The 26,799-nt window shown below is 40.4% G+C and overlaps 1 protein-coding gene across 1 annotated transcript in view; it reads right to left on the bottom strand.

Moving 5' to 3' along the window:
* Nucleotides 1-7,804: 7,804 nt before the first annotated feature.
* GTF2H1 (general transcription factor IIH subunit 1) overlaps nt 7,805-26,799 on the bottom strand; it is a 34,702-nt gene continuing 15,707 nt past the window's right edge. Inside the window, exons 6-15 of the mRNA XM_058546101.1 lie at nt 26,473-26,622; nt 26,269-26,348; nt 22,305-22,432; nt 22,104-22,191; nt 18,132-18,220; nt 17,623-17,740; nt 13,895-13,985; nt 13,323-13,438; nt 11,265-11,357; nt 7,805-8,795 (exon numbers count right to left, since the gene is read on the bottom strand). Of these exons, the coding sequence (XP_058402084.1) occupies nt 8,709-8,795; nt 11,265-11,357; nt 13,323-13,438; nt 13,895-13,985; nt 17,623-17,740; nt 18,132-18,220; nt 22,104-22,191; nt 22,305-22,432; nt 26,269-26,348; nt 26,473-26,622 (1,040 nt within the window). The 3' untranslated portion in view covers nt 7,805-8,708. The remainder of the gene's footprint in view (nt 8,796-11,264; nt 11,358-13,322; nt 13,439-13,894; nt 13,986-17,622; nt 17,741-18,131; nt 18,221-22,103; nt 22,192-22,304; nt 22,433-26,268; nt 26,349-26,472; nt 26,623-26,799) is intronic.

The raw sequence follows: 26,799 nt of genomic DNA, 5'->3' as shown, positions 1-26,799 counted from the left end.
ACATCCCCCTCCAACCCCCCTACTTGGAGGGATGCCCTTCACATCTCCTAAAGGACAAAGGGGGCAGACAGCAGGGCCTGCATCTGCCCAGCATTCCTCTACGCTGCACCAAACTTATTGGCCTTCAGGAAGAGAGTCTCAGTGGGAACCTCAGGTTTGGGAGCCAGCCAGACTCGGGTTCAAACCCTGACTCTGTGCATACAGCCTGTATGTTTCTGCGCAAGTCACTTTCTAAGCCTTAGGCATCTGTGAAATAGGAAAAATAATAGTACCCACCCAATAGGTTTACTGCAAAGAAAATCACTTGGCACAGGGGAATTGCTCAATCAACCGTATTCTTGTCTCAGGAAGTGAGCTGAGGAGAGAGGCGAGTTTGTGGTCACTGTTCTGACGGTTTGTTTCATCTGATTTGGACTTTGATCCTTCAAGGAACTCTTCTTGGCCCTGCCCTCAGGCCCAGCCTGGCCCCTTCCTCAGGTGCGGGCTGTTCCAGAACTTGCACAGAAAGCCTGCCTTACCCAACTGTTTTTTTCGAGAGGAATGCTTCACTGCTTAGTACTACAGTCAGTTATATGTACAGGGCTGGGCTGGCCAGGGAGAGGATACCAGTTTCCTAGTTTTTTATGGCGTCTCTAGTCTATGATGTAAAGCGTGTGGGTGTTTCTGGCCACCCTAAGCTAAGCCACATGGCCTGGCCATTGCCACACACTGGCTGGTCTCTGCCCCTCGCGTGGGTTCAGAAACGGAGGCCCTGCCCTCCCTCAGTTTTGTTTTTCTCAGAGGTTGGAAAGAGAGGCAGCCATGTAATGTCCAGTCAACAGCAGAGCAAGGCATGTGTCTCCAGGGGACGGGCCAGCTTGGTGTCTTTCCCCCAGTGTGGCTCTTTGCTTTGGCCTCACACTGTCCTGGGTTTGCCTCCTGGCTCTGCCACTCACTATGAGAACTTAGGGAAGTTACTTGGTCTCGTGGAGCCTCTGTAGATGGCGTTAATACCATTTTCATAGGTTGTTGTCAGGTTTTAATGTAAAGCTCTGGGCACCCAGTAGGTGCTGAATAAATGTTAGTTCCTTTTTCTGTCCCTTTGGGGCAATCTGGAATGTTGAATTGAAGACACTTCCTGGGAAGCTCTCAAGAGCCCAATCTAAGAAGAGGCATGGCCCCCAGGAGCCAAGAGAGACCTTGATACCACCTGCTTCCCAACCTGCCCTGCCTTGACTGGGCTGGAGCTGTGCCAGGGCAGTCCTGAGACAGGTGAGGAGCCAGCTGCCCTCCCTGAGGCTAAGAGCTGAACACTCCGCTAACTGTGAATTACCAGCCCCTCCCATATGCTCAGCCTGCATCTCAGAGCAGCAGGAGCAAGGAGCAAAGGAAGGGAGGTCCCTGGGAGCAGAAATCAGCTCTAAGGGGGAGGCAGTTTCCACCAGGTCTGCTTTGCTATTCAAGCTCACATCCTCTGCAGAAAGCCTCTTGCAACTTGGAACCAGCTAACTCAAATCAGGGCAGGAGCATTTCTACATTCATTCCACAGAAACGAACAGTGATTTCTGGGAGGGAGGCCCGCATTGGGCAATCCTTAGTTTCCATTCCAGCTTGAGGACCAGGAGGCACAAGAAGAGCCCAGGTCCCAGAGCTATTTTGGAAAGAAATGTGCTTCTTAAGTCTCCTTTCTGGCTCATGTAGCACTAGCTAGCTGCAACTCAGCAGGATTAGTGTTTATCAAATTTCAGTCATTGTCATAATGTCTGCCATTCCTGAATAGTGCCTCTACTATTATTTATTCAACACTTTTATTTACATGACTCACTGGTTTACTTACTTACTTCACCCTGCTCTGGGCTCTGGGGGCCTGGCCTGAATGAACCACACAGCAACAGTGTCCCATGCCCTCTGCCTTCACTGGCAGAGATTGGGAGAGAGGGAGAGTGAGATGGAGCCCTCTCTGTGGGACCACGGACCAGCTATGTCCCTTCACTCCTGTCAGGGTCTCTCTTCTGGTAACCATTTCTTTCCATCGCCTCATCAGGCCTATGTCTGGTAAGTTGGGGTACTGTACTTCCTTATGGCTTCTCTATCCTCTTCCCACACCTTTGTAAATAGTCCCTTTATTAATCTCCTCAAATTACCCAGTTTGAGGGTGCCATTTGTTTCCTACCAGGACCCTGACTGAAGCACTAAGCAATATTTACATAACCAAAATAGTAGTGGTATAAGAACTCTAAATCCTCAACTGCCCAACAGAATGTCGGTAGATAACAGCAACATTGGTAAGTTAAGCAGGAATGGTGCAATATAAGCTAAAGGAGTTGACAGTCATTGATTCTGTGAAGAGGGAGGCAGGAGCAGGGAGCAGTGGGTTGGTGGACGTGATGTTTTGGTATGCGCCTTTTAGTGCTTTGGACTTTTAAAATTATGAACATGTATAACTTTGCTAAAAAACAAAATTAATTTTTAAAAAGTCAAATGTCAGGAGTTTTAAAACAGGACAGAAGGCCCTTTGAACTCCTCTGAGGATCTAGCACATAATGCATGCCTACCACTAGGCAGTGGTACTGACAGCGGAGTTCCAGCCTAAGTGCCCCTCCCTAGCAGCTTCAGATCCAAGAATCCATCTCTTTCATTGCACTTCAGGAGAATGAAGCAGTCTCTCAGCCTCAGAGCCATCTGTGCTTGTCAGTGTGTGGCCTGATATAAATAAAATAGCTCTCCCTCTCTCCATTATTTATAGCAGGTAGAAGAGAAAGTTCTAGGCTGCCTGAGCAGGGTGTGGAGACAGTGAGGGGGCTAGGGAGAGAGAGGTCAATAGTTCCCAGCTGCACAGATTTTGCATTCAAGAGCTGAGTCTGAATCTTAGCTCTCCTCTCCCAAGTTGGAGTCACGGCCTCTCAGAAAGTCACTTCACCTCTCCGAGCCTCAGTCTATTGTTCACTGAGCTCCAGGAGGGCACAGTCTCTTCTCCCCATCATCTGGGATAGTGCCTTTTCATGACCGGGGACTTTATCAGGTGGGGCTGTAGACTGATGCACAGCAGGAACTTGATAAATAATTGTTGAATGAATCCTAAGGATTAAATAAGAATGTATATATAGCATGGCAAACATTTGGCAAATAGATCTAACAAGTATTAGTTTCTTTCCCTTACTGCCTCAGCTCCCTATCAATGTTGATATTGTATGCCAACCCGAGTCAACAAGCTTTGAGTTGAAGCCTGGTAATGGTAAATAATAAGTGCTAGGAAGAACATTTATTGACTGCTTAATTTGTGTCATGCACTATTCTAAGCCCTTATTGTGAAAGCTCAACTTTCACAATAAATCTCTAAGTGCTATTATTATGCCCATTTTACAGATGAGGAAACTGAGCCATGGGGAGATCAAATAATCACACAACTAGCAAGTGGCAGGGCTGAGATTTGAACCCAGGCAGCTCAACCCTAGAGCTTGAGCACTTAATCATATGTTAGATTTTTACTAGTCACGTAGCACAGAAAATGGATCACTGGTATGTTTTAAAAGAAATTCCTTCTTGTCTAAGTAAGCTATAATTGTGATATGCAATTGCCGGGGTGTCAAATCACCATATTAGGTCTGGGGATATGCTAACTGAAGCCTGTGGTGACCTCGTTCTGAAGAGAAACCCTTTGCATCTACTGAATCAAGTTTCGAGGTTGCTTTCCTGCTAACTCAGCATATTTTCAATGGCTTTTTCTTTTACCTTGAGTTTGATCCCAACTTCTATTTAGTAAGTAGTTAAAAGATAAGATGTGCTTCCCTTCCCACTCCCACCAAGAAAATGGAAACGTTTTGTCCCTAAATATCAAAAATAAGATATGAAGTGAAACAGCAATTTCAAACGGATTTTGGATTCTAATTTACAGTATCGTATCACTTGCAGCTGTCCATTGACCTATATTTTACATATCACATCCCAGGCAAGAACACGAAACATTCTCCTCGTGTTCCCGAGTGGAGAGAATTTACTTTACACATACTGAGGCTGAAGTGTGAAATCAGTCATAAGCAGTTTTATCCAAAAAAAAAAAAAAAAAAATGTTCCTAATTTGGAGAATGCAAGGCACCATAAAACAGTGACTATTAATAAATCTTTTGAAAGATGAGCCATGAAAATCAGATTAGGGCGGTTTTTTGGAGGTAAAAGTACAGAAGACAGCACTTTTACTGTTCTTTGAGGGAATTTTCTTCCATTTAGGTTTCGAAACTGAAATCAAGAAGATGTGCAGCCTTCTGCTGTGTGGCTCAGTGAAAACCTGTGTTGGCATTAAGGACAGCAAACACACAGCACTCACCACGTGCTGGACTCTGCCCCAGGTGCCTTGTATACCTTATCTGTTACCCTCACAATAACCATAGTAGTTAAGTACTACGATGAGGCCCATTTTATAGATGAAGAAATGGAGGCACAGATTAATTGTTCAAGGTCACACAGCTTTAGAGCTATGCAGCTGAGATTCGAACCCAAACACCCTGGGTCCAAAGGCTGTGCTCTGAAAGCTCTGCTATACCATACTTTACTGCTGCTGAGGCTGTAGTCAGTCCTGGGAAAGGCTGTTGGAACACTCTACTTTCTCTCCATCCCTTCTCTCTGTCCATCTAAACGTTCTTGGGTGAAAAGGATCTGATTGTACATGTAAAAATTCCAAGGAGTTTTTGTATTCAGGCCAGGCATAGCCTGTTCTCATGGATAACCAGGTGGCAGAACAGCACACTAATGGGACCAGAATTCACAAAAATTTGGCTTAAAGAAGTAGGACCACGAATGGATTCTCTAAGATGAGCCCCATTGTCAAGGTTTATCTTAAAGGGCATGAATGTGTACACAGGTATCTCTTTGTCAAAAAAATCTCACATTGTAAGTTAGAAAAAAATAATTTTAAGTGCACAGGAAAATGTCCAGAAGAAGATGCACTGAGAGAAGAGAGTGAGACTTGGGGTAAGGGTACAGAAACATTTTCTATTTTATATACTTCAGTACTATTTGAACTTTAAAAAATTATACTTTTATAATTTTTTAAATGGACATTAATGGTCATTGATCTTGTATCTATCATTCTCCTTTCACTGCTGTCTTCACCAGACACTTAGCTACTAGAACCAGAGAGAAATACGTTTGAGTAATAAAGGCTTTTGAACTTTCACACCTAGTGAACCTGAATTTGACACCTGATGGGCGGGCAGGTCAAGTGAGGTAAGCGTAGACATTTCTGCGATTATAACTAGCATATAGTTGAGTCTTGTTTTTTAATCCAAACTGAAAATCTTTGTCTTTTAGAGTGCTCAGCCTGTTTACATTTAACGTAATGGCTAATAAGTTGGGTTTAAGTCAATCATCTTGCTTTTGCTCATTTCTATGACTACAGATAAGTAAAATTTAAAATTTAAGCCAGAATTTATCTTACACTTCAACTTCAGCCTACTCCTGAACACAGCAGGTTGCCAGGTGGCCAGAGCGGGTATTGGTTTCTCATGCAGTATTTTTAGGGGGAGAGGGAGGAGCTGGGTCTCTAGCTCCCCCTCAACAGGGGCAATTCCACCTTTGTCATATGTATTAGGGATTGTGAAAGACCATGCAAACATGGCTCTGTGGCTGCAAAGTCTGAATTCCAAAGTCTTTTCTGTGACTTTAATACGCACCCAAGCCAGGCTATGTACTACAAATGAGGGTTGATCCAAGTTTTGGGCAATGCTCCAGCTCTGGACAATTTAAGAGCTGAAAATTGCCCTGGCTTCAAGAACTGGGAGAACAGCTGAGTCTTGAAGAAGCTAAACTGGGAAAGGGCAGAGGTAACGCACTGAGGAATCCCGAGCAAGTCTTGACACGGGAGACAGCAAATCTAAGTTTAAAATGGGCAGCTTTCCACCCCACAGCCACTGTCAGCTCCAGGTGGTGCATGCACTGACAAGAAATCACTTTCTGGATTAAACCCTCAGCCTCGACGACTGGGTTACCTCTCCAGGTACAGATGTTAAAGCAGTTTTTTTGTTTTCCAGACTGAAATGGATATCACAAAATATCCTGCTCATTTTGTGGTGGAAGTCCAAAGCAGACTATGCTTCTTTCCAGGAGAAACTCATTCTCCTAAGGCAGACATGCTTTCATTATATTATTACTATGTTATATTATTACTACATTATATTATTACTCTGTGCTAACGAGACCCACATAACCCTGTAATGTGATTTGCCATAAAAGCAGCAAAGAATACAATCGGAGGCAAGAAAAACAGACAGGGCAGTCAAAGGAAAAACTAGGCAGTGGAGGCCTAGGCTGGGGAATAAAAGCTTCCAAAAGTATCTTAACCCTAAGTGGCTGGAGAAGTTTAGCAGTTTAGGGTAAATCCCAGCTCTGCCACTTGCTGTGTCAACTTGGGTAAATTACTTAACATCTAACCCTTTTCTAATCTATGACCTGCAGCACCTACCTGACTCACTGGTTGTTGTGAGAATGGAGTGAGACACAGCAGGGCAGGTGCCTGGCACATTGCTGGTGACAGCAGCCCTTGATCACCAGTGGCTGCGGTCCCTTTCCACAACGGGCAGGTGGGCCACAGTGGGCCTAAACGGCTGCCAGAGTTCATTCTCAGACTCCAAGGATCAAATATTTCAAACGCAAGCTAGACATGAAATTGAGAGCTCTCTCTGGTGAAACCTCCTTTAAGTCCTTCATTCCCCGAGACTTGGTCACACAGCTCAGTAATGTCTTGACTCAATGCCCTCCCTTCTATTTGCCAGAACTCCACTTTAATTTGGACCTAGTTTCCAGTCTGGATTGTTCCAAAAGCCTTCTAGGTTTTGGCCTCCCTGCTGGGCTTTTTATCTAAAAAAAAACCCACTAACCAAAAAACCCTCATAAAAACAACTTGCTCAAAATTTTCTCTGGGGTCCCCCATGCCTAATGGGAAAGGTCTGAATTTCTTACCTTGGCATACAATGTCATTCACAACCTGAATTAAATTGATTTTCTCAGCCTCTTATTTGTCACTCTCAACCCTCCAATCTAACACACACACTGTTCCCCTAACACACTGGGGTTTTTCAAAGCCTTCATACATTCTTCCCCACTCGACTCCAAGGCTTAGCTAAAATGTCACCTCTTTACTCAAGCCTACCCAATGCCCCAGAACGGTTTCTCCTTCAGGCTCCATTATATTTATAACTTAATCTTTAACAGAGCACTCAACAGAGCATTTTATTTGTTTACATCTGCCTTTCCCAGTAGACACACTCTTCTATTTCAAACATTTTCCCATCTGCTCCATTGCTATTGTTCAGAGTAGTTGTGATAACACATTTGAAAAGCACTTCGTAAAACCATAAGGAACCAGGGGCTACACCATTACTATACTGATCAGAAAGAGAAGTGGGAGGACTGAAGCAGAAAGTGATGTCGCCTCTTTCCTTTCACCAATTCAAAGTCTGAACAGGTTTTTGACCTGTTGTAGCCATTAGATGAATGATAACCAGCTTGTAATCATGACTTTAAAAAAGAATGAGTAGCCCTCAAACAGCCCACCCAAGTAAATACCACACATAAGGAGAAACCACAAGATGTGTTAACAGTTAAAAGAGTATCTATAAAAAGTTTTACTTTTTTCTGTAATTTTTAATACAAGACATCTAAGGTCTTAGATAAACAGTGAGCTGATCCTATTAGGAACAAAATATGGCACGAATTCCAGAAACAAGAACATATCTTTCTTTTTTTTTTTTGCATTTAGGCTTTTCAGTCACTATGCAATGATGATCGATTCGCCAAGGGCAGGAACAGTCAGATACTGGAGAAAAAGAGATATGAGAAACATCTTTTATTATTTTCTAAAGAGGTGAAAATAAGATTTTTTATATTTCTCACATAAGATTTTTAAACTCTTAAAAATGCCATTTCCTCTTCAAAGCACATGCCATCTTAAAAAAAAAAATCTTAGCAATGTACATTTGCACTCAAAGAAAAACATGCAGCGCCATTGTCTTCTGACAAAATTCTGCATAAAAACCCCACGTGACTTTCTGCAAATATGTCCCCTCTTTACCCTTTAGGGACTCCAAACCACAAACACTCAGTGCAATATTCACTGTTTCTTATTTCCGTAGGAAACACAGGACCAAGAATGTCTTCTGACTACAACTGTTTCCTGATGGTTGAGCAACAGTCTCCCTCTGCTTTATTTTAAAGTACTCTCTTTAACTTGCTGATGTAAGGTACAACTAGAATTCAGTAAAACTTGAGGATCCAAGTGGAGGATGGAGGAGAAATACTTAAGGTGTACCCTGTGCCATAAACTTAGGAAAAAAATTTACACAGAAAAAAAAAAACAAAAAAACCTCAGATTTTATCAATGCACCCTTTTAAAAAGTGTTTTTTTTTTTTAATTTCTGAAAGCAGCTTAATGTGAATCAAAAGCAGTTCCTGAGTAACTGCAGTAAACAGTGTCTTTTTAAAATATATATATATATATATTTGCAACTTAGCTCATTTTGGTTTCGCCTTAGTTTACCTCCCTAGCTTTTAATCACAGTTCCTTTCCTTTCAGTTCACAATGTGCAAGTACAACAGCATCAGCTCCGAGAGGTGGCGTGGTGCAGATGTTTCTCGTCACTTCTGTGTGATCATCTGCATGTCTGTCAGGCCAGGTTTCTAGAGTCACTGCAGGTCACAGTTCCCTCAATCTCACAAAACCCGTGAGGCCAGACACTTCACGTCTTCTTCATCAGACGCCGTGACTGCCACGTGTGGAGCTTGTTGTAGGCTGTCTGGAGCATCTCTTCTATGTGACTTACCAACTGAAAAACATAGCAAGACACCTAAGCAACGACTATGCACATGCTGGGGAAGTTAACGCGTCTGCTCCAGATTTGCCACATACTTCAGAGTGTAGTGTCCAAGCTCGTTTGTATTTCCCCAGTGAGGGCCTCCCCAGAGGCCCTCTGTGAAGGTGTTATCAGACACTTCGTATAGAAAGGTGGGAGAGACGGTGGGGCACAGCAGAGGCTGGAAATTCACCTGCTCTGTCTGGGTGTAATGTCTGCCCTGTGGTTAACCAGCTATAGGACAATGTGAAAGTAACAGTGCTCTAGGCCTCAGTTTCTTCTGTCAAATGAGGGAGGTGACTAACTGGTGATTTCTAGATTTATAATTTTATTTATTTATTTTTTTTCCCCCCAAAGCCCCAGTAGATAGTTGTATGTCATAGCTGCACATCCTTCTAGTTGCTGTATGTGGGACGCGGCCTCAGCACGGCCGGAGAAGCGGTGCGTCAGTGCGCGCCCGGGATCCGAACCCAGGCCACCAGCAGCGGAGCGCGTGCACTGAACCGCTAAGCCACGGGGCTGACCCATGATTTCTAGGTTTAAACATTAGTCTGCTGACTAAGGCCAGGATGGTGGCATCAACATTATCTTACAGAACATTTGAAAAATGCCTCACTCTGAAGATTCTGATGTAGCAGGTCTGGAAGGAGACCCAGGCATCTGTGATTTTCCAGAGCTCCTGCCATTAAATCTGCAGCATAGCCAATCTTGTGAATGTTCTCTAGGGTCTCTTCCAGCTCCAACATTTTAGGATTTCAATATGACTCAGTAGATTACAGAAAATCTAAATGGTTTCAATGCTTCACACAAGCACTATGTCACACCTTAGGTCAGAACTATATATCTTGAGCAGAAAAGAATTTTGCCCTTGCTATGCACATAACTAGAAGTCAACAGGACCACACTAAACTAAGCTGATAAAGACGCCTCGGGTAGAATGTCTTTGGAATATCTGTTTCCTTGCAGGTGGACAGTGTTTATATGGTTGGAAGTAAAAGTCTTGCAAAGTCTACAATTCAGGCAGTATAGGGATGGAGATCAGGAAGTCCTAAAATCCTTTTAGCATGTCAATGACTTAGATCCAATCTGAGGTAGAGTTAAAAAAAAAAACACTCTTATTTACCACATCTGTTATTATTATGGGGGGTTGTGTTATTTAGTTCTGTCTGGAAACTATATAAAAATCATTTATTCTGCTTGATGGGCAGCAGAGGTTCCATAGTACTAAATAGAAGAGATGAACACCATACCCTCCTGTAAGGCTGTCCATGGCCCCAGAATCCTTTTAACCATAGTGCTCCAGGCAGTTACAATCAACTGAGAAGGCACATGAGCTGAAACCTATTTGTCATCCTTGCTGCTGTGGGAAGACACTTCTTTTCTAATTATAAGTAATACTGTTATAGTTTCAGAAAAACCACTTAGAACGTTCAGGGAATAGACACTAAAAATCTTATTGATGAAGGTTTTTCAGTTTTCAATTATAAAACTCCCCCTTTTGATTATCCTACTTAGTGAAATACTGACTCCTAAGTCTGTGTATACTATTCTTTCCCAGTCACCCCTGAGAAGATGTGCAAAACACACACAGACATGATCTTGTGCAGCTATTCCAGCCTTGTGTTAGAAACCATGCTAAACATCCTGGGCACAAAGTGACACTGCTCACTTACTACCTCACCCACTGCCCTGCCTGCTAGAAACAGTCAGGGAAGCTGAAGGCAGACCATACCCAGGAACTGTTCAGTTTACTGTCATAGAGTGGTAATTCTGCCTTTCTTTGCATTGCTGGGTTTGTGCTTGCTACTCAGGTTTTCAATTTTTTTTTTTTTTGCTGAGGAAGATTAGCCCTGAGCTAACATCTATTGCCAATCTTCCTCAGCAAAAACATCCGTGCCCATCTTCCTCTATTTTATATGGGACACTGCCACAGCATGGCTTGATAAGCAGTGCACAGGTCCACACCGGGGATCCGAACCTGTGAACCCCAGGCTGCCAAAGCAGAGTGCATGAACTTAACCACTACACCAGTGGGCCGGCCCCCAAAATAAATATTTTTAAGGAACATACACATGGGTTGTAAATCTATAAAGAAAAGCATGGAGATGATTCTTACAAATGCCTGGTTAGCACAGCCTTGGGACTATGCTAGAGGGATAGGCAATGGGATAGGGGCCCTCAGGGAACGCCTATGGGTACTGGTAAGATTCTATTTCTCACTGTGATTGGGGTGTACACAGATATTTGTTTTATTATTTTAAAAAGCATTATGTACTTTATACACACTTCTGAATTTTATTCAGAGTACTGAATAAAAAAACAGTACTCTGAGCAACAGGAAAAAAAACAATATATCTACTCATTTACACAGAAACAAATTAAATTTCATCATTTTACTAAACAGAGGAAGAAAATCAGGCCAAAATCAGATTGTTGCCTTACATTTGTGCTTAAATACTGTCGCCGAACTTTTTCTTGGAATGGGCAGAGCTTTGTAACTTGGAATCGTTCCAGATTACTTTTCATTTTCACTACCTAAAAAAGATGAGAGAAATAATGAATTACAGAGAAATCTCAAAGAGCCAGGGGACCAAGAGAAAAATACACATAGGAAGGTTACTTTTTTTTTCCTAGATTAATTGGCTCCAGCAGGCAGAGAAGCAATATCCAATATATACATATATATATATATATATATATATATATATTTTTTTTTTTTGTGAGGAAGATCAGCCCTGAGCTAACATCCATGCCAATCCTTCTCTTTTTTTTGCTGAGGAAGACCGGCTCTGAGCTAACTTCTATTGCCAATCCTCCTCCTTTTTTTTTTTTCCCCAAAGCCCCAGCAGATAGTTGTATGTCATGTTGCACATCCTTTCTAGTTGCTGTATGTGGGACGCTGCCTCAGCATGGCCAGAGAAGCGGTGCGTCGGTGCGCGCCCAGGATCCGAACCCGGGCCGCCAGCAGCAGAGTGCGCGCACTTCACTGCTAAGCCATGGGGCCAGCCCCATATATTTTGTTTTTTTCAATTAAAAAATCTCTATCCCAAAAATAATACAAGATTGCTGTGGAAAAATTTAAAAAACGTAAAAGGATAAAAATAAAAATATACCTATTATATCCTACCACTCAGAGATCATTAACACTCTGGTTCATAATTCATATCCTTCTCAATACTTTTTGTGCATGTGTATGAATGAATAAACGTAAAAAATATATAGTACATACTGTTTCAAAATTTCACTTGGCTTAGTGCGAACGTCCTTCTTTTAAGTCATTAAATACTCACCAAAGTCAGCATTTAAAATGAATGTATAGTATTTCAATGTATGAGCATACTAAATGCTTCTTTAACCAATCCCCTTCTGGTAGACATTTAGGCTATTTCCATATTTTCTTTCCTAGACAGCAGTAGAGGAACGTCTCTATGGCTAAATATTTACACAGATTCCTTTTTTTTTTTTTTTTTAAATTTTATTTACTTTTTTCCCCGCAAAGCCCCAGTAGATAGTTGTATGTCATAGCTGCACATCCTTCTAGTTGCTGTATGTGGGACGCAGCCTCAGCATGGCTGGAGATGTGGCGCGTCTGTGCGCGCCCAGGATCCGAACCCGGGCCGCCAGCAGCGGAGCGCACACACTTAACTGCTAAGCCACGGGGCCGGCCCTACACAGATTCTTAATTATTTCCTTAGGTTAAATTTCTAAATGTTGAAATTTTGGGTCAAAGCATTTTAAAAAAAGTAGTATTAGCAGTGAAAGAAAGAACTCTTCTCTTAGCAACTGGGCCAACACTGATCATTTTAAGTGTTTTGTTCTTTTGCAAATTACAGATCACAAATGCTCTTTCACTATAGCTTTAAAGATAATTTGTTTGTTTTGTTTGAATACTAGTGAGCATAAAGATGTCCTTAGGTTTACTGCACCACTTGCATTCTTTCGTGAGCTGCCTGTTGAAAGTCTTTTGCCTATTATTTTTAATGGGGTATTTATCTTTCTCTTAAAGATAGTTTATAAGAGCAACCTATCTAGTAAAGCTATTCCTATTAATACTATAAATATCTTTCCATTTTTCAAACGTCCTTTAATTGGTTAAAAGGGTTTTAGTGTTAAACAGCTAGTGCTGTATTTGTTGTCAATCTCAGTTTGGATTTCATTAGCCCTAAAAAAGTACCAAATAAATAATTTCACTGTTGTGACTTGTTTTGGGTCTCCGTTCTTCAGTCACTCCTAGTGGCTCAGAGGCAGACACAAGTTTAAGATGTACAATCAAAAGTTATGAAACCGGTCTGGATCTCAAGTTTCTCCATCTATAAAATGGGTATCGTTACCTACTCCTCCAGGATGCTGCGAGGCTTCAATTAAATACTGCACGCAAAGCAGCTATCCCAGTGTCTGGCACACGGTAAACACTCAATACAATTTTCCAATTTCAAAATAACACCTCACAGTGTGGTCACACTACCACAACAGCTGGCTGTGTTTGGCACTGGTTCTAACCTTTTCTTCTAGGAATGGTGTATTAACGGGAAAGCAGGACCAGAAGTGCCGCAGAAGTTCGCCGACAGCCACATACAGGTGTTTTAATTCAGACTGAATATCATTTGGCACCATCTCTGCAAAAGAAAGAAGAGGTCCACGTATGTAGAGTCTCTGAAAGAATGGCCACTCAGAGAATAAATGTGAACGTGCGCTCTTTGCCAATGTAAAATGAGGACCTGCTATTCTGAGATAAGTTACTGATTTTGTGGCTGACAGATCACAGAATTTAAATTCCTGTGGGATTTTGGAGGAACTTTCAAGTTTCCCTTTATTCTAAAAGGTAGGAGAGAAAAAAAGAAGGCTTTTAGTATGCTATAGGGAGACTAGCAATGTGCCACTGTCTGTAATATTAAGACAATTCTGAAACCTAAGCTTTTGTCTAGATATGTCTCAGGATCTGAATGCATAAAAACAAAGCAGAAATCTCAGAAATGTTCTAAAGGAAAACCAGTAAAACTTGAGCACTACTCTCGCCTTGCTCTTGAAAGCTCAAGTAAGGGGACAGCAGCAGAAGGTGGCCCAGCACATACGGTTGATGGCTTGCTGTGTCCCTCCCTGCATAAGTGCTCCTCCAGGTGACAGTGCTGTGATGGTACTACTGGCAGCGCTACTTGAGAGTACCTGAAAGAAATTAAGACAGGGAAAGTGGTTTTCCTCATTTTGCCATCTCTCTTACTTAACATTTCAGTTTTACAGCATGATATCCAGTAAGTCTTTACTCCTGTATAAATACGTAATTTATAGAAACCAGAGTGAACTACTTTCCATGAGGCCAGAAACACAGTGTGTGCAGAAACAGAATACCTACCAATCTTCCAGGAATACCAACCAGGCAAGTCCATAGGTGTCTCAAAACTCACACGCTTTTGCCTAGTCAAGCCCTTTCTTAAGCACCAACTCACCTGAACTTGTGAACTCTTTACCACTGAAATTAAAATTGAGTTGAGGAAAGAAAACAAGTCAAGTAAAACAGCATGTTAACATGTATCCTTGCTGGCAGTTAAAAAAAAAAAAAAAAAGAGCAGGAATACATCATTTGTCATTTTTCAGGGAAGTGAATATACTTAGCCGAAAGGGGAAAAAAGACATTCCACACTATTATCGGTATCAACACATAGGGACATAACTGACCTGTTTATTCAACGAGTGCCTAACCAGTGCCAGGCACTGTGGCAATAGAGAGCAACAAACCATCCATTGAACAGCTCAAGAGCAGGGTTAGTGTGTCTAAGGTTTTTCAGTGCAGGTTTTACAGGCAGAAATCCATGTGTGTATGCGCTGGATGAAAAAGAATTTTTTTTCACTTGCTGTAAGAGTACAGCACGTGACAATCATAAGTCAAAGGGACATGGGAGTTCACTTTACTCCTATTTCCCTTGTCAGAAATTTCATAGTGCACCGTACCAGAAGCTTCAGGGATCCCTGAGCTTGCTGACACCCACTGGCTGCACTCAGGTGTACACATCCGAGGAGCGATCATCTCTTGGGCCTTCCTACTCAATCCATGTGTCTCAGATGATGAAATCATTTTTTGGGGTGGGTGTGTGGTAGGGTGGATGTGGGGAAGAATCTAAACATTTAAGATAGACCACAGCTTAAAAAAGTTGAATGAGTCTACTTGAGCCCCAAGGCCAGATGTCAGACAATTACAGTCTAGAAAGAAAGTAGCAGTCAAATAATCCCAAATTTGGTCTGTGTGCATATATGTACATACATGTATTTCCTAGCTCTGTCCGCTGAGGGGACAATCACACCAGCAGCAAATGACACCTCAACAGCAATGAGTACACAGATCTTGATTTCTAAATCTACTCAGCACTAAAAGGAAGATTCTGTGGCTGGGCAGGGAAAGTTTAAGATGAGCCTGGAACATCTATCTCATGGTGCCACAAAATAGGAAGGTGCTCAAAAAATTGATGAAAATATTGTCAGAAAGACACAGGAGTCAGTGTGAAGGGCATGGGAAGGGTCTGACTATAAAGGGGCATGGGTACATTTTTGGGGGTGACAAAACTTTTATCTTGATTGTGTTGGTGATTACATGACTGTATATGTTTATTAAAATTTGCAGAACAATGGACTAAAGAGGGTAAATTTTACTGTAGGTAAATCATACCTCAGTTTAAAAAAAGAAAAAAATGATAGCAACAGTTTATAACCCATAGAATAATATAAGAATCCATGCTGATATAAATAGACAAATACAGGAGAAGGGAAGAGAAACTCTTCCTTTTAGCAGAATGTCAACTGATAAAGGTAGAAGGGACGATGGAATTAGAAAAGCACTCATTTAACCACTACCACGGTAATAATAGTTTTCAGCAAGAATCATCAATGGAGTCTAAAAAAATAGTAGGTAAAAGTTTGATGGGAAATAGAACATTTACATAGTCTTAACATTCACTCCAGAAAATACTTATTAATCAGAAAGGGAAGAATAGTAACTTTTTGGTGGAAAACCAGGCAGACACCATGTTAACCAAGTGATGAAAGTTAATATCACAAGTTAGGACAAATAAACCTGTGCCCCGTTACAACACACTGAGGACGACATATCACCTACACGTCACTCCTGTGGTATTCCTGCCAAAGATGCAGAATGTGAATCCAATCACGAGGAAACACTAGAGGCAACTCAAACTGAGGACATGCTACAAAAAACTGGCCTGACAGCCCGGTGGCGCAAGCGGTTAAGCGTGCGCGTTCCGCTGCGGTGGCCCGGGGTTCGCCGGTTCGGATCCCGGGCCGCGCACAGATGCACCGCTTGGTGAGCCATGCTGTGGTGGTGTCCCATATAAAGTGGAGGAAGATGGGCATGGATGTTAGCCCACGGCCAGTCTTCCTCAGCAAAAAGAGGAGGATTGGCAGATGTTAGCTCAGGGCTGATCTTCCTCACACACACACACACACACACACAAAAAACTGGCCTGAACTTTTCAAATATCTAGGTCATAAAAGACAAAAAAAGATTGAGAAACGATTTCATTTTAAAGGAGACTAAAGAGACATGAGAACTAAATGCAACCTATGAACCTGACTTGGATGCTGAACCAAGAAGAAAAGTTTTCTCTTGCTATAAGGGACGTTGGTGGTATAAATAGCAAAATTTTTGTAAGACCTATAGGTTACATAATAATACTTTATCAATATTAACTTGTTTCTATAATTGTGTTATTCATGAGAATGCCTTATTTTAGGAAATATGCACTGAAATTTTTAGGGGTAAAGGAATCTACTCTCAAAATGGGTCAGAAAACTTTTTTTTTTGCAACTTTCTGTAAATTGGAGATTACTTCAAAATAAAAAGTAAAAAAATAAGTCCTAATATGTAATAAGCACTACAATACAGGTATGAACTCAGTGCCTCAGTGTTTGTGAAAACAGAGAAAAAGAAAAAACTAACTTGTTACTGAGCATGGTGAGGACTGCTTTACAGAGGCAATGAAATTTGAGCTGAGTCTTGAATAATCATTATTAGTTCCCAGGGGCAGAAACAGGCTTAGGGCATTCTAAGAGAGAAATCATGAGCAAAAGCACAGGAAGCACGAAGATGATACGATTAAAATCTCTGGGTAGTTAGTGCGCTAGGCTGGAGCACAGGCCTCTGGGCTACGTGTGAAAGGGAACAGTGGAGATGCGGCTGGAGCTGGGAATGGAGACGTGGGTTAAGGGCGAGGACGTACAGGCATTCAGACAACTACTGTGGCCATGAAGGTGGGCAGTGAAGGCTTTTAAGCTGCAGTAATAAGACCAGATTTATGTTTTCAGAAAGGTAACTTGCAGCGGTGGTGTGGAGAAGCGACCAGGTTTGCCTAAACCAAGGAGACGGAGTCCAGACGTCTAGAAGAACTGACAGAACTCGCTGATCAACTGACGGTATGAACGAGGGCAGGAAAAATGAAGAATGGATAATGAGCTCTATTTTATGTATTCTGATTTTGAGGTCATGCAGAATATCGAGAGAGTGATGTCCAGAAGGTTTCTGGAAACCTGGGAGATTTGCCCAATAAAATTGTGTATATGGAAGTAAAAAATCAGCAATCACAAAACTCATCTTATTTTCCATTATCATCTTCAGATGCTTCTTGAATATGCCAAATACTTCTTCTCCCTACTTCTTGATCTTTTCAATTTATTCAGCAGAAATATGTCTTTAAACTCAACTAAAATGTCAGTTGTATAGTTCAATTTGGTTGTGCTCATAAATTGAGGAAGTAACTATGAGAATTCCGGTTTTCAAACAATACAAGTCACCTACCTGAGTTAATTTGGGTGCATAAGCTTCCATTTCCTGTCTAATACTTTGAAAAGAATTAATAATGTCCTGACTTGTTGCATACTGTAGTGACTGGATTGGAGTTGGACCATGATAATACCTGAAGGTTGGCAAAGAACAAAGAAATTACTAGTCACACAGAATAAAAGCGCTCAACATTTGTCTTTTAAATATTTTAGCAGTCTCAATACAACATTCTCCCCAAAGCAAAAAATGATAATATAGCTGAAGAAATTTTAATAAAATAATTTAATTTCTACATGGGCAATAAGAAGAAAACAGTACAGAGCACCAAAATTTATTTTCCTGGCTTTGATCATTTAGGATCCTTTCCTGAGATGCACAAAGTAAATTTTTAAGGAGAAAAGATACTGTACTTTTATGGTAACAAAATGATTAAAACTTGAGTGCTACACTTGCAGAATGAATTCTGCAATGACTTGTGTTATATAACTTCTGCCTCAAGTTAATTTAATATTGACCAAACTTACCTATCTGACTTCTTGAGGTTTAGTGCAATCGTTTTTATGGAATTATTTTTTCCCAAGTCTTCATATTCAATGGACTCTTGTAACTTCGCCTATAATTATTAACACAGCACTTTTTATTGTAACTTTCCTTTACGAAAGTAATGAACATGACTGGAAAAGTAAAACTGTACAGAGGGTAAAATAGGAAGTCTTCCCACTGTGAACTTCACTTCCTAAAGATGACTGCTCTACAAATAGCTGAACCAGTCTTCTCACCAACAACTTACAGAGAGTACCTGTTTTCCTATACTCTGGCCATACTAAATTACTACTGAACTTCTAATTTTTGACAATCTGGTAGGTGAAAATGTGTATTTTACTATTCCCCCCCACCCCCCAAAAAATAAGAGACTAATTTTATTATATGTGTTGCAAATACCTTTTCTTCCAATTTGGTGTTTTTTGGTTTTAATTATTCCCTTTTTGCTGCTGCTTCTGTGGATTAATATTTTGCTTAAATCTTTGATCCATTTGGAATTTACTTTGGAATAAGGAGTAAGGTAGGGAATCTGAGCTTCTTTTTACTAAATTATTAATCAGTCCTCCTAACAAAATTTGTAGAATAATGTTTTTCTCACTGATTCTGAAATCCCATGTTTATCATATATATATTTAATTGCTCCATGTATTTGGGTTTACTTCTGGACTCTTTATGTTGGTTTTATTAATCTGTTTTCTCCTGTGTTAGTAACAAACTGCTAAATTTCTACAGCCTTATAATAAAAACACTAATTATAAAGACACTTGAAGACAATCTATGTAAATATTTGTGAAAATAATTCTACAATATTTCATCCTCTACACTGCAATGAAATTTATCTGGTCAACTCGCATCTGTTGCTACCAAGACTAGGATCAAAACATTTAAGTTATTAAATATATCTCAAAAAAAGATCAATTTGAAAAATTATTATTTTAAATTGTCCCTATTTTAAGAGTCTGAATAGTCCCCTTGTAGTACAGGAACACATCTGACCTCAGCATGATATTCAGAGTAACACATCGGTCAGTTCCACTTTACCTAGACTAAGCCTAATTTTACTCCTTTCCCAACTCTATACCCTTCAGCCAACTTCAAGGCATCCTGATGTCTTCACTACCTTTCACATATGTCAAGCTCATTTCTACCCCTGCCGTTGCCTTACCTAAGTTACGTACCTACCTAACTTCCCATAATAATCCCAATCTGAAACTTATGCCAAGGCCTAGTTAGATCACCTGACTTCCATACTTAACTGAAAGATCCATAAATGTAAGGACTCTATTATTATTACCTCTGAATGTCTCATTCTATAAAATCCTTTGCAGAGGGTTGACTCAAAACTATTGACTCGAAGAAATATCTAGAGTCAGCATTATTGAATACTGTGAAAATTCACACAATCATTTTTGACAACTGTCTTACTACCAAGAATCAAGAGTACTTAGTGCAACAGTATAACAACGTGCTGCATAACGATGTTTCAGTCAACTACGGACCGTACACACGATGGTGGTCCCATAATATTAGCACCATACAGCCTAGGTGCGTAGTAGGCTATACCATCTAGGTGTGTGTAAGTAGACTCTATGATGTTCACACAACGAAATCCCCAATGATGCATTTCTCAGACTATCCCTGTCGTTAAGCAACACATGACTATATTGCAAAGAAAAGCATCACTTCCTAGATTTCTTCTTTAACATCTCCCTAAAATCTACATTTTAGTTTCACTTTTCTTCATTCAGAAAAGATATATCTTATTGGCTTTGTTAATTTTAAAGGTGTATATGCCTGTAGAAACATATTAAGTTACTGAAATACATGAGATAAAGTATAAGACACCCATAATCCCTTTATAAAAAAGATAACCATTTAGTATATTCTTTTAAAGGCCTTTTTAAAGTTCATAAACTTCTTTTTTTCACATGTGAAATTATATCATAAGTCTGTTCTGTGAAGTCTTTTTACTTATTTATTTTTATTCTCTTTGGTTCATACTGTAAATAATACAATTACTATATTTTAAATTTTGTGTTCTAATTATTCTTTTAATTTTGTTTACCTATAGATACTAAACTCTGAGGATAGGAAGTCTGTCTTATTCACTTTTGTTTCCCACCACCTAATATAATAGTTTAGCCAACTTAAAAATGGTTCCCCCCTCCCCCCTCAAAGCCCCAGTAGATAGTTGTATGTCATAGCTGCACATCCTTCTAGTTGCTGTATATGGGATGCGGCCTCAGCACGGCCAGAGAAGCGGTGCGTCGCTGCGTGCCCGGGATCCGAACCCGGGCCGCCAGCAGCGGAGCGCGCGCACTTAACCGCTAAGCCACGGGGCCGGCCCAAATGTAGTTTCTTGAATTTAACTTTTTTTTTTTTTTTTTGTGAGTAAGATCAGTCCTGTGCTAACATCCATGCTAATCCTCCTCTTTTTTTGCTGAGGAAGACCGGCCCTGAGCTAACATCTATTGCCAATTCTTTTTTTTTTTTTCCCCTTTTTCTCCCCGAAGCCCCAGTAGATAGTTGTATATCATAGGCGCACATCCTTCGAGTTGCTGTACGTTGGACGCCACCTCAGCATGGCCAGACAAGCGGTGCGTTGGTGCGCGTCCGGATCCGAAGCCAGGCCGCCAGCAGCGGAGCGCGTGCGCTTAACCGCTATGCCACGGGGCCAGCCCCATTGAATTTTACTTTTTATGAACTGAACTATTGTTATGGTATACGTGAACTCTTTAATTCAATATATCACTAATCTTTCTGAAGTCATTAACGGCTGCATCAGTCTCCACTGTATCACGTACCATCGATATTAGGATGTCGTCTGCTGTTTTCTCTATTATAATATTGTATACTGTAATGAATATTTGTATCTAAATATTTGCACATGGGCTGGCCCTGTGGCTTAGCGGTTAAGTGTGCGCGCTCTGCTACTGGCGACCCGGGTTCGGATCCCGGGCGCACACTGACGCACCGCTTCTCCGGCCATGCTGAGGCCGCATCCCACATACAGCAACTAAAAGGATGTGCAACTCTGACATACAACTATCTACTGGGGCTTTGGGGAAAAAAAGGAGGAGGATTGGCAGTAGATGTTAGCTCAGAGCCGGTCTTCCTCAGCAAAAAGAGGAGGATTAGCATGGATGTTAGCTCAGGGCTGATCTTCCTCACACACACAAAAAATAAAATAAATATTTGCACATGACTTTTTAAAAAATAAATGTCCACAGTGAAATCCTGTCCAGATGTGGAATTAACGGCATAAACCTTTAAAATTTTAATACATGTTGCCTGATCGCCCTGTAAGAAAGCTTTATAACTGGGGCAGGAGGAACTTAAAAAAATCGAGGGATAGAGTAGCTTCACAAAGTCACAGGGAAAGAAGGAATACGCAGTAGATAACTCTGTCCATACTTCCCCATACCCAAGCGATTTCTTCAATATTTAATGAGAAGACATTCCTGGCTCTGACATGCTAGGTTTAATATGAGGGCCAAATCCTATCTTTTTAAATCATATACACAAACCTTTAGTTTTTCTTTCTGTCATACTGCCTTTGTTGAATACTCTTTCCCAGAAAACAAACTATATGTTAATATGTGTGTATGTGTACATGTGAAGAAAAAAAAAAAAAGACCAATAAAAAGCAGTTAACAGACTGGAGTCCATGGAAAGTTGACTGGCAAGCCAAAATTGAGGAAGTGCTCTTTAAAATGTTCTATGATTTGTTATAAACCAATGTTACTGCAATAAACAAAAAATTAAAAAAAAAAAAAAAAGATAAGGAGAAGCCAAAAAAAAAAAAATGTTCTATGATTTAAGCCAAACGCTTAATGTCTTGGTCAGGACAACTGAGTCATTTGAAATAATCAAGGGTCAACATAAAGTACTAGCAATTATATAAGGTATCTGGAGAAACCTGAGCCCTAAACCTTCCAGACATTTCCCCATACCCTTTTGACTGCTGGCTGAAAGCTGTCTGCATCTCCAGAATTTCCATCGATGCTGCTGGGCTCACCATTTTGTTCATTTTGTGCTTCTCTTAAAACAAAGGAAAAAAAATTAATGTTAAAAACCACAAGCAGAACAACAACACAAGTCCACCTGGCTCTCTTGGAAAGCACAGTTACCACACCTTTGTACATATACTTAACTGTTTCCTGAGACCTGCTGCCAAGACCATGGCACTGTGATGGTTAAATCTCTTGATGATGGCAGCATTACTATTCTCCTTTATGGATTTAGAATTAGAAGTAGACGGCACAGAGGAAATACCATAGCCCTATGAGAAACAATTTAATGGATTAAAAATCAAAGTAAGGTTCTGGTTTTCTTATCTGAGAGACATGCTTAGTTGAAAAAATTTTCTGGATGACAGGACTACTAATTCTGAGCATTACTAAATATTTACAGGTAAACATTTAAAAATATGTGACATTATACACATAAAAAATTAAGAAATACCATTAACTTCTTTAAGCATCACAAAAAAGTCTTCATCCTAACCTGCATTTTTTTTTTAAGAGCAATTTTGGATCTAGTTAGCAAAATATTAAATGAAGGAACAGAATATAGTGGAAAAAAGCAAGGACTCTGCAGTCAGATAGATATGGATTCAAATTCTGGCTTTATCACTTTTACAACATTAGTCTAGGCAAGTTAGTCAACTTTTCCAAGCTCCATAAAATAGGATATTGGAGAATTAAATGAGGTAATATTTTCAAACGTATTGAGTGCATGCTATATGCTAGCCCCTGTAGATCGAAAGCTATAAGACCCTGCACCAAAAGAGCCAAAATACTAGTTAGTGGGATGCTAGGCTGAAAGCCAGTACACAGAGTTAAGACTTATAGGTGCTACAAGAGAGGAAGTGTCAATCTCACCGGAGGAGAGGAGGAATAAGTTTGAAAAAGCTTCATGGAGCCCTGTAAGATGAACAGGTGCTTGCAAGGCAGTCATGGAGACAACATCTCAGGGAGAGGAAACTACTTCAAAGGTACAGAAGCAATGTAACACATATTGTGTCACGGGTTTGTACGTAGTTCGGTATACGTGGAATGAAGGGTGGGCCAGCTATTGGTAAGACGTAAAGCTAAAGGGGTAAAAGAAAGATCATGGGGAGACTCACACGCCATTCATTCCTTTATCAAATAATTCCTGAGGCCTAATACATGCCATGTGTTAGTGACAGGCCAGGAAATAAAAGTCAGCCTCCTGGAATTTATACTTTACTGAGAGGAGACTGACAGTTGACAAGCAAAATAAGATAAAAACAAGAACACTTTTGAAAGTGACAAATGCTATGAAGAAAATAAAGAGAGTGATATGATGTAGTGAATGCACTGGGAGGAGAAGCTTCTTTAGATAGGGAGGTTAGGGATGGTGTCTCTGAAGAAGTGACATTAGAACAGATGTCTAAAAGATGGGCAGAAACTAGTCACGTAGAAGAGCAAGAAGAAGGAATAGCAAATACAAAGGCCCTGAGGTAGAAAAAGCTTGGGATGGACCTGAAAGATGGCCACTGTGTCTGAAGCATGAATGAGTGAAAGTGGCCCAAACTGAAGTAGAAGTAAGCAAAGGCCAAATCAAGAAGCGTCTTGTAGGAGTTTTGATTTTAAGTTCAGTGAGAAGCCACTGAAGAGTTTTACACAGGGAGCATGATGATCTGATTTGTCACTCTTACTGCTAGGGGAGAATAAACTATAGGGAACAAAAGTGGAAACAAGATCAATTAGGAGGCTAATGCAAGCAATCAAACCAAAAATGGTGACAGCCTCAGAGCAAGAGGTGCAAGTGTCTGTGAAGGTAGAGATGCAGGCAGATGAGGGATGCACTGCAGAGGACTTGCTGACGAACTGAATGCTGGAGGTGACGGACAGGGAGGAATCAAGGAGACTTCTAGGTTTTGGTTTGAGCAACTGAGTCTATGGCAATGTTTTTATTTTACTGAGATAGGGAAGAGCCAGGGAGAAATAGACTTATGAGGATGGCAATCAGAGGTTCCATTTTGGACATGTTATGTTGAGGTGTCCATGAATTATCTAAGTGAAGATATCAAGTAGGCAGTTGGGTATGTGATTCTGGAGTTCTGGGTTTAGACACATTTGGGCTATTTGGGATTCATCATCGATAGTATTTAAAGCAATGGAATGGAGAGAATGTATTCAGAAGGAGGCCCAAGACCATAACCTGGGACAGGAACAACAACTAGAGGATAACAGAAGAGGCACCAAAGGAAAAATTCAATCCACCAATATTTCTATTAAGGGGGGTGGTTATATAAATGTTTATATATGCATACAATGGAATACTATGCAGGCACTAAAAAACCGTAGATAATAATAGTAACATCTATTACTTATTGAGCACATACTATGTACCAGGTTCTCTTAACTTTTGCGGCGATTTCATAAGGTCAGCACTTTGTTTTTGCATTTTTTAAATTGAGGATAACTGACACATAATAATGTGTAAGTTTAAAGTATACAACGTGTTGAGTTGATACATTTATATATCGCAACATCATTACCACTGTAGCTAATACCTCTATCATGTCACATAATTACCATTTTTTTTTTTTGCAGTGAGAACAACTAAGGTCTAGTCTTTTAGCAACTTCAAAGTTTATAACACAGTATTGGTGAATACACTGTGCACTGGATCTCCAGAACTTATTTACCTACTAGTTGCAAGTTTGTACCCTTAAACAACATCTCCCCAATTTTCCTACCCGCCCTCCCCAAAAGGTCAGTACTATTAACCTCATTTTATAAGCAAACTGGGCTTAGAAATGTTAAAAAATGACAAACTCTAAGCCAGGTAGTTTGGTTTTAAAGTCTATGTACTTAACAACTATGGTATATTTAGCTTGGACTGCTATTGATTATTATTTATCTTTTTCCCCCAAAGCCCCAGTAGATAGTTGTATGTCATAGCTGCACATCCTTCTAGTTGCTGTATGTGGGACGCAGCCTCAGCATGGCCGGGGAAGCGGTGTGTTGGTGCGCGCCCGGGATCGAACCCGGGCTGCCAGCAGTGGAGCGCGCGCGCTTAACCGCTAAGCCACAGGGCCGGCCCAAGGACTGCTATTGATAATAGACAAAGTGAAGAAGAAAATTACACATGTGCATGTATAATATATCAATTTTATTTTTTTAACAAAAGCACTAAAAATTTTCTCCCATCATATTAAGCTGTACTTCTAAGCTTCACTAAGTTTCACTTTCTCAGGATGATTAAAGAGGGCCGTATTTGTAATGTGCTGAGATTCACCAATTACCAAGAAAACAACTGAACTTCATTAAGGAAATGAGTCACCTGGGCACCAAGGATTATTTTCTGTTAATTTATAATTTCTGTTAATTTATAATTTAGACTGTACAACAAAATTTTAATATTGGTTTTCTCACCTGGTGAGTACATATACTAAAATAAAAGGAAAAAGATAGGAAGTATGAGCACGTGTACATGGCTAGCAGAAAAGGAGCCAAAAGAAGTACGAGAAAATTAAAATCTAAGAGTGTGAAGAGAATAACAGAGGAAGGCAGGTTCCCAGCCTAGAAGATACAGGCAAGGATGGAATTAGCCGTGATCACAAGGGATCACTCCTTTCTCTGTGACTGGATACACTGGTAAGTCTAGAGTCATGATGCGGACCTCGGCAGGTCACACCTGACGGTCTAGCTGTTGAAACATATTGGGGCTAGTGCAGGGTAAGGGTCATCAGTGTGCTCAAGGTGTGGCAAACAGGAGTTCTCTTTCCCTTGTCTACTAAATTTATCCACATTTCTTTAGATTGATGTTAGCTAGGGCATAAAGCTGGACTTAACATATTAAGACTTCATTATTATCTAGAGAACTGCTGATGGGAGAGCTAGAAAATTCTTTTAAAGAAGTTTTAACAACTCATATAGGAATTCTAGTTCTCCAAGGTGATTTTAATAGCAAACAGTGCTAATGAAAAGCAGTTCTGCATAAGTCACTCCAAATCACAGTATTTTGTTTGTTTTACACTCTCACAAGTGGAACATCTAGACTTAAAGCAATTTTAAAACTATAAACATGTTGAAGATGGGGAAAAGACTGTTTTCTCTCACAAATCCTTTTACTACTACTTACCTCATCTAATGGTTTATCTTCCAAAGCTGTCAAATCAAGTAGTGGGTTTTTCACTCCTAATGAAACCATTGTTTTTAACCCTAGAAATGAAACAAAAAGCAGGTCATGTCTTACCTTTCTCAGAAATAAAAAAATTCACTAACAGCACTAATGACTGGAGAGCAGCAAATTAAATGCTAGAGTGTGTCAGGGATAAACAGTTACCTTTTTCATCTATTTTGGCACATTCTGCAAAGAGGTCCTTTGATCCTGTATTCAGCCGGTCCCTGTGAAAATAATGGGACTGAAAAAAACGTGTCCAGAATTCCTTTTCTGTCATGTTGTGGGGAACGTTTTCTGCATATTTCATTTTTACTGTGGGAAAGAACCATAACAGTTACATACTAAATTTCCATTTCTTAAAGCATCTCAAATTAGTTGAAATATAGACTAACAGCAAAAACTAGATTATGAAACTTTTCAACTTTATATTCTGTACATAATGATCTAATTGTGAATATGAAATATAACTTGAGAGAGTAGGGGACATTC

Source organism: Diceros bicornis, chromosome 7, assembly GCF_020826845.1.
Source record: "Diceros bicornis minor isolate mBicDic1 chromosome 7, mDicBic1.mat.cur, whole genome shotgun sequence".
NCBI lineage: Eukaryota > Metazoa > Chordata > Mammalia > Perissodactyla > Rhinocerotidae > Diceros > Diceros bicornis.
This window is presented reverse-complemented; position numbering and strand designations above follow the sequence as displayed.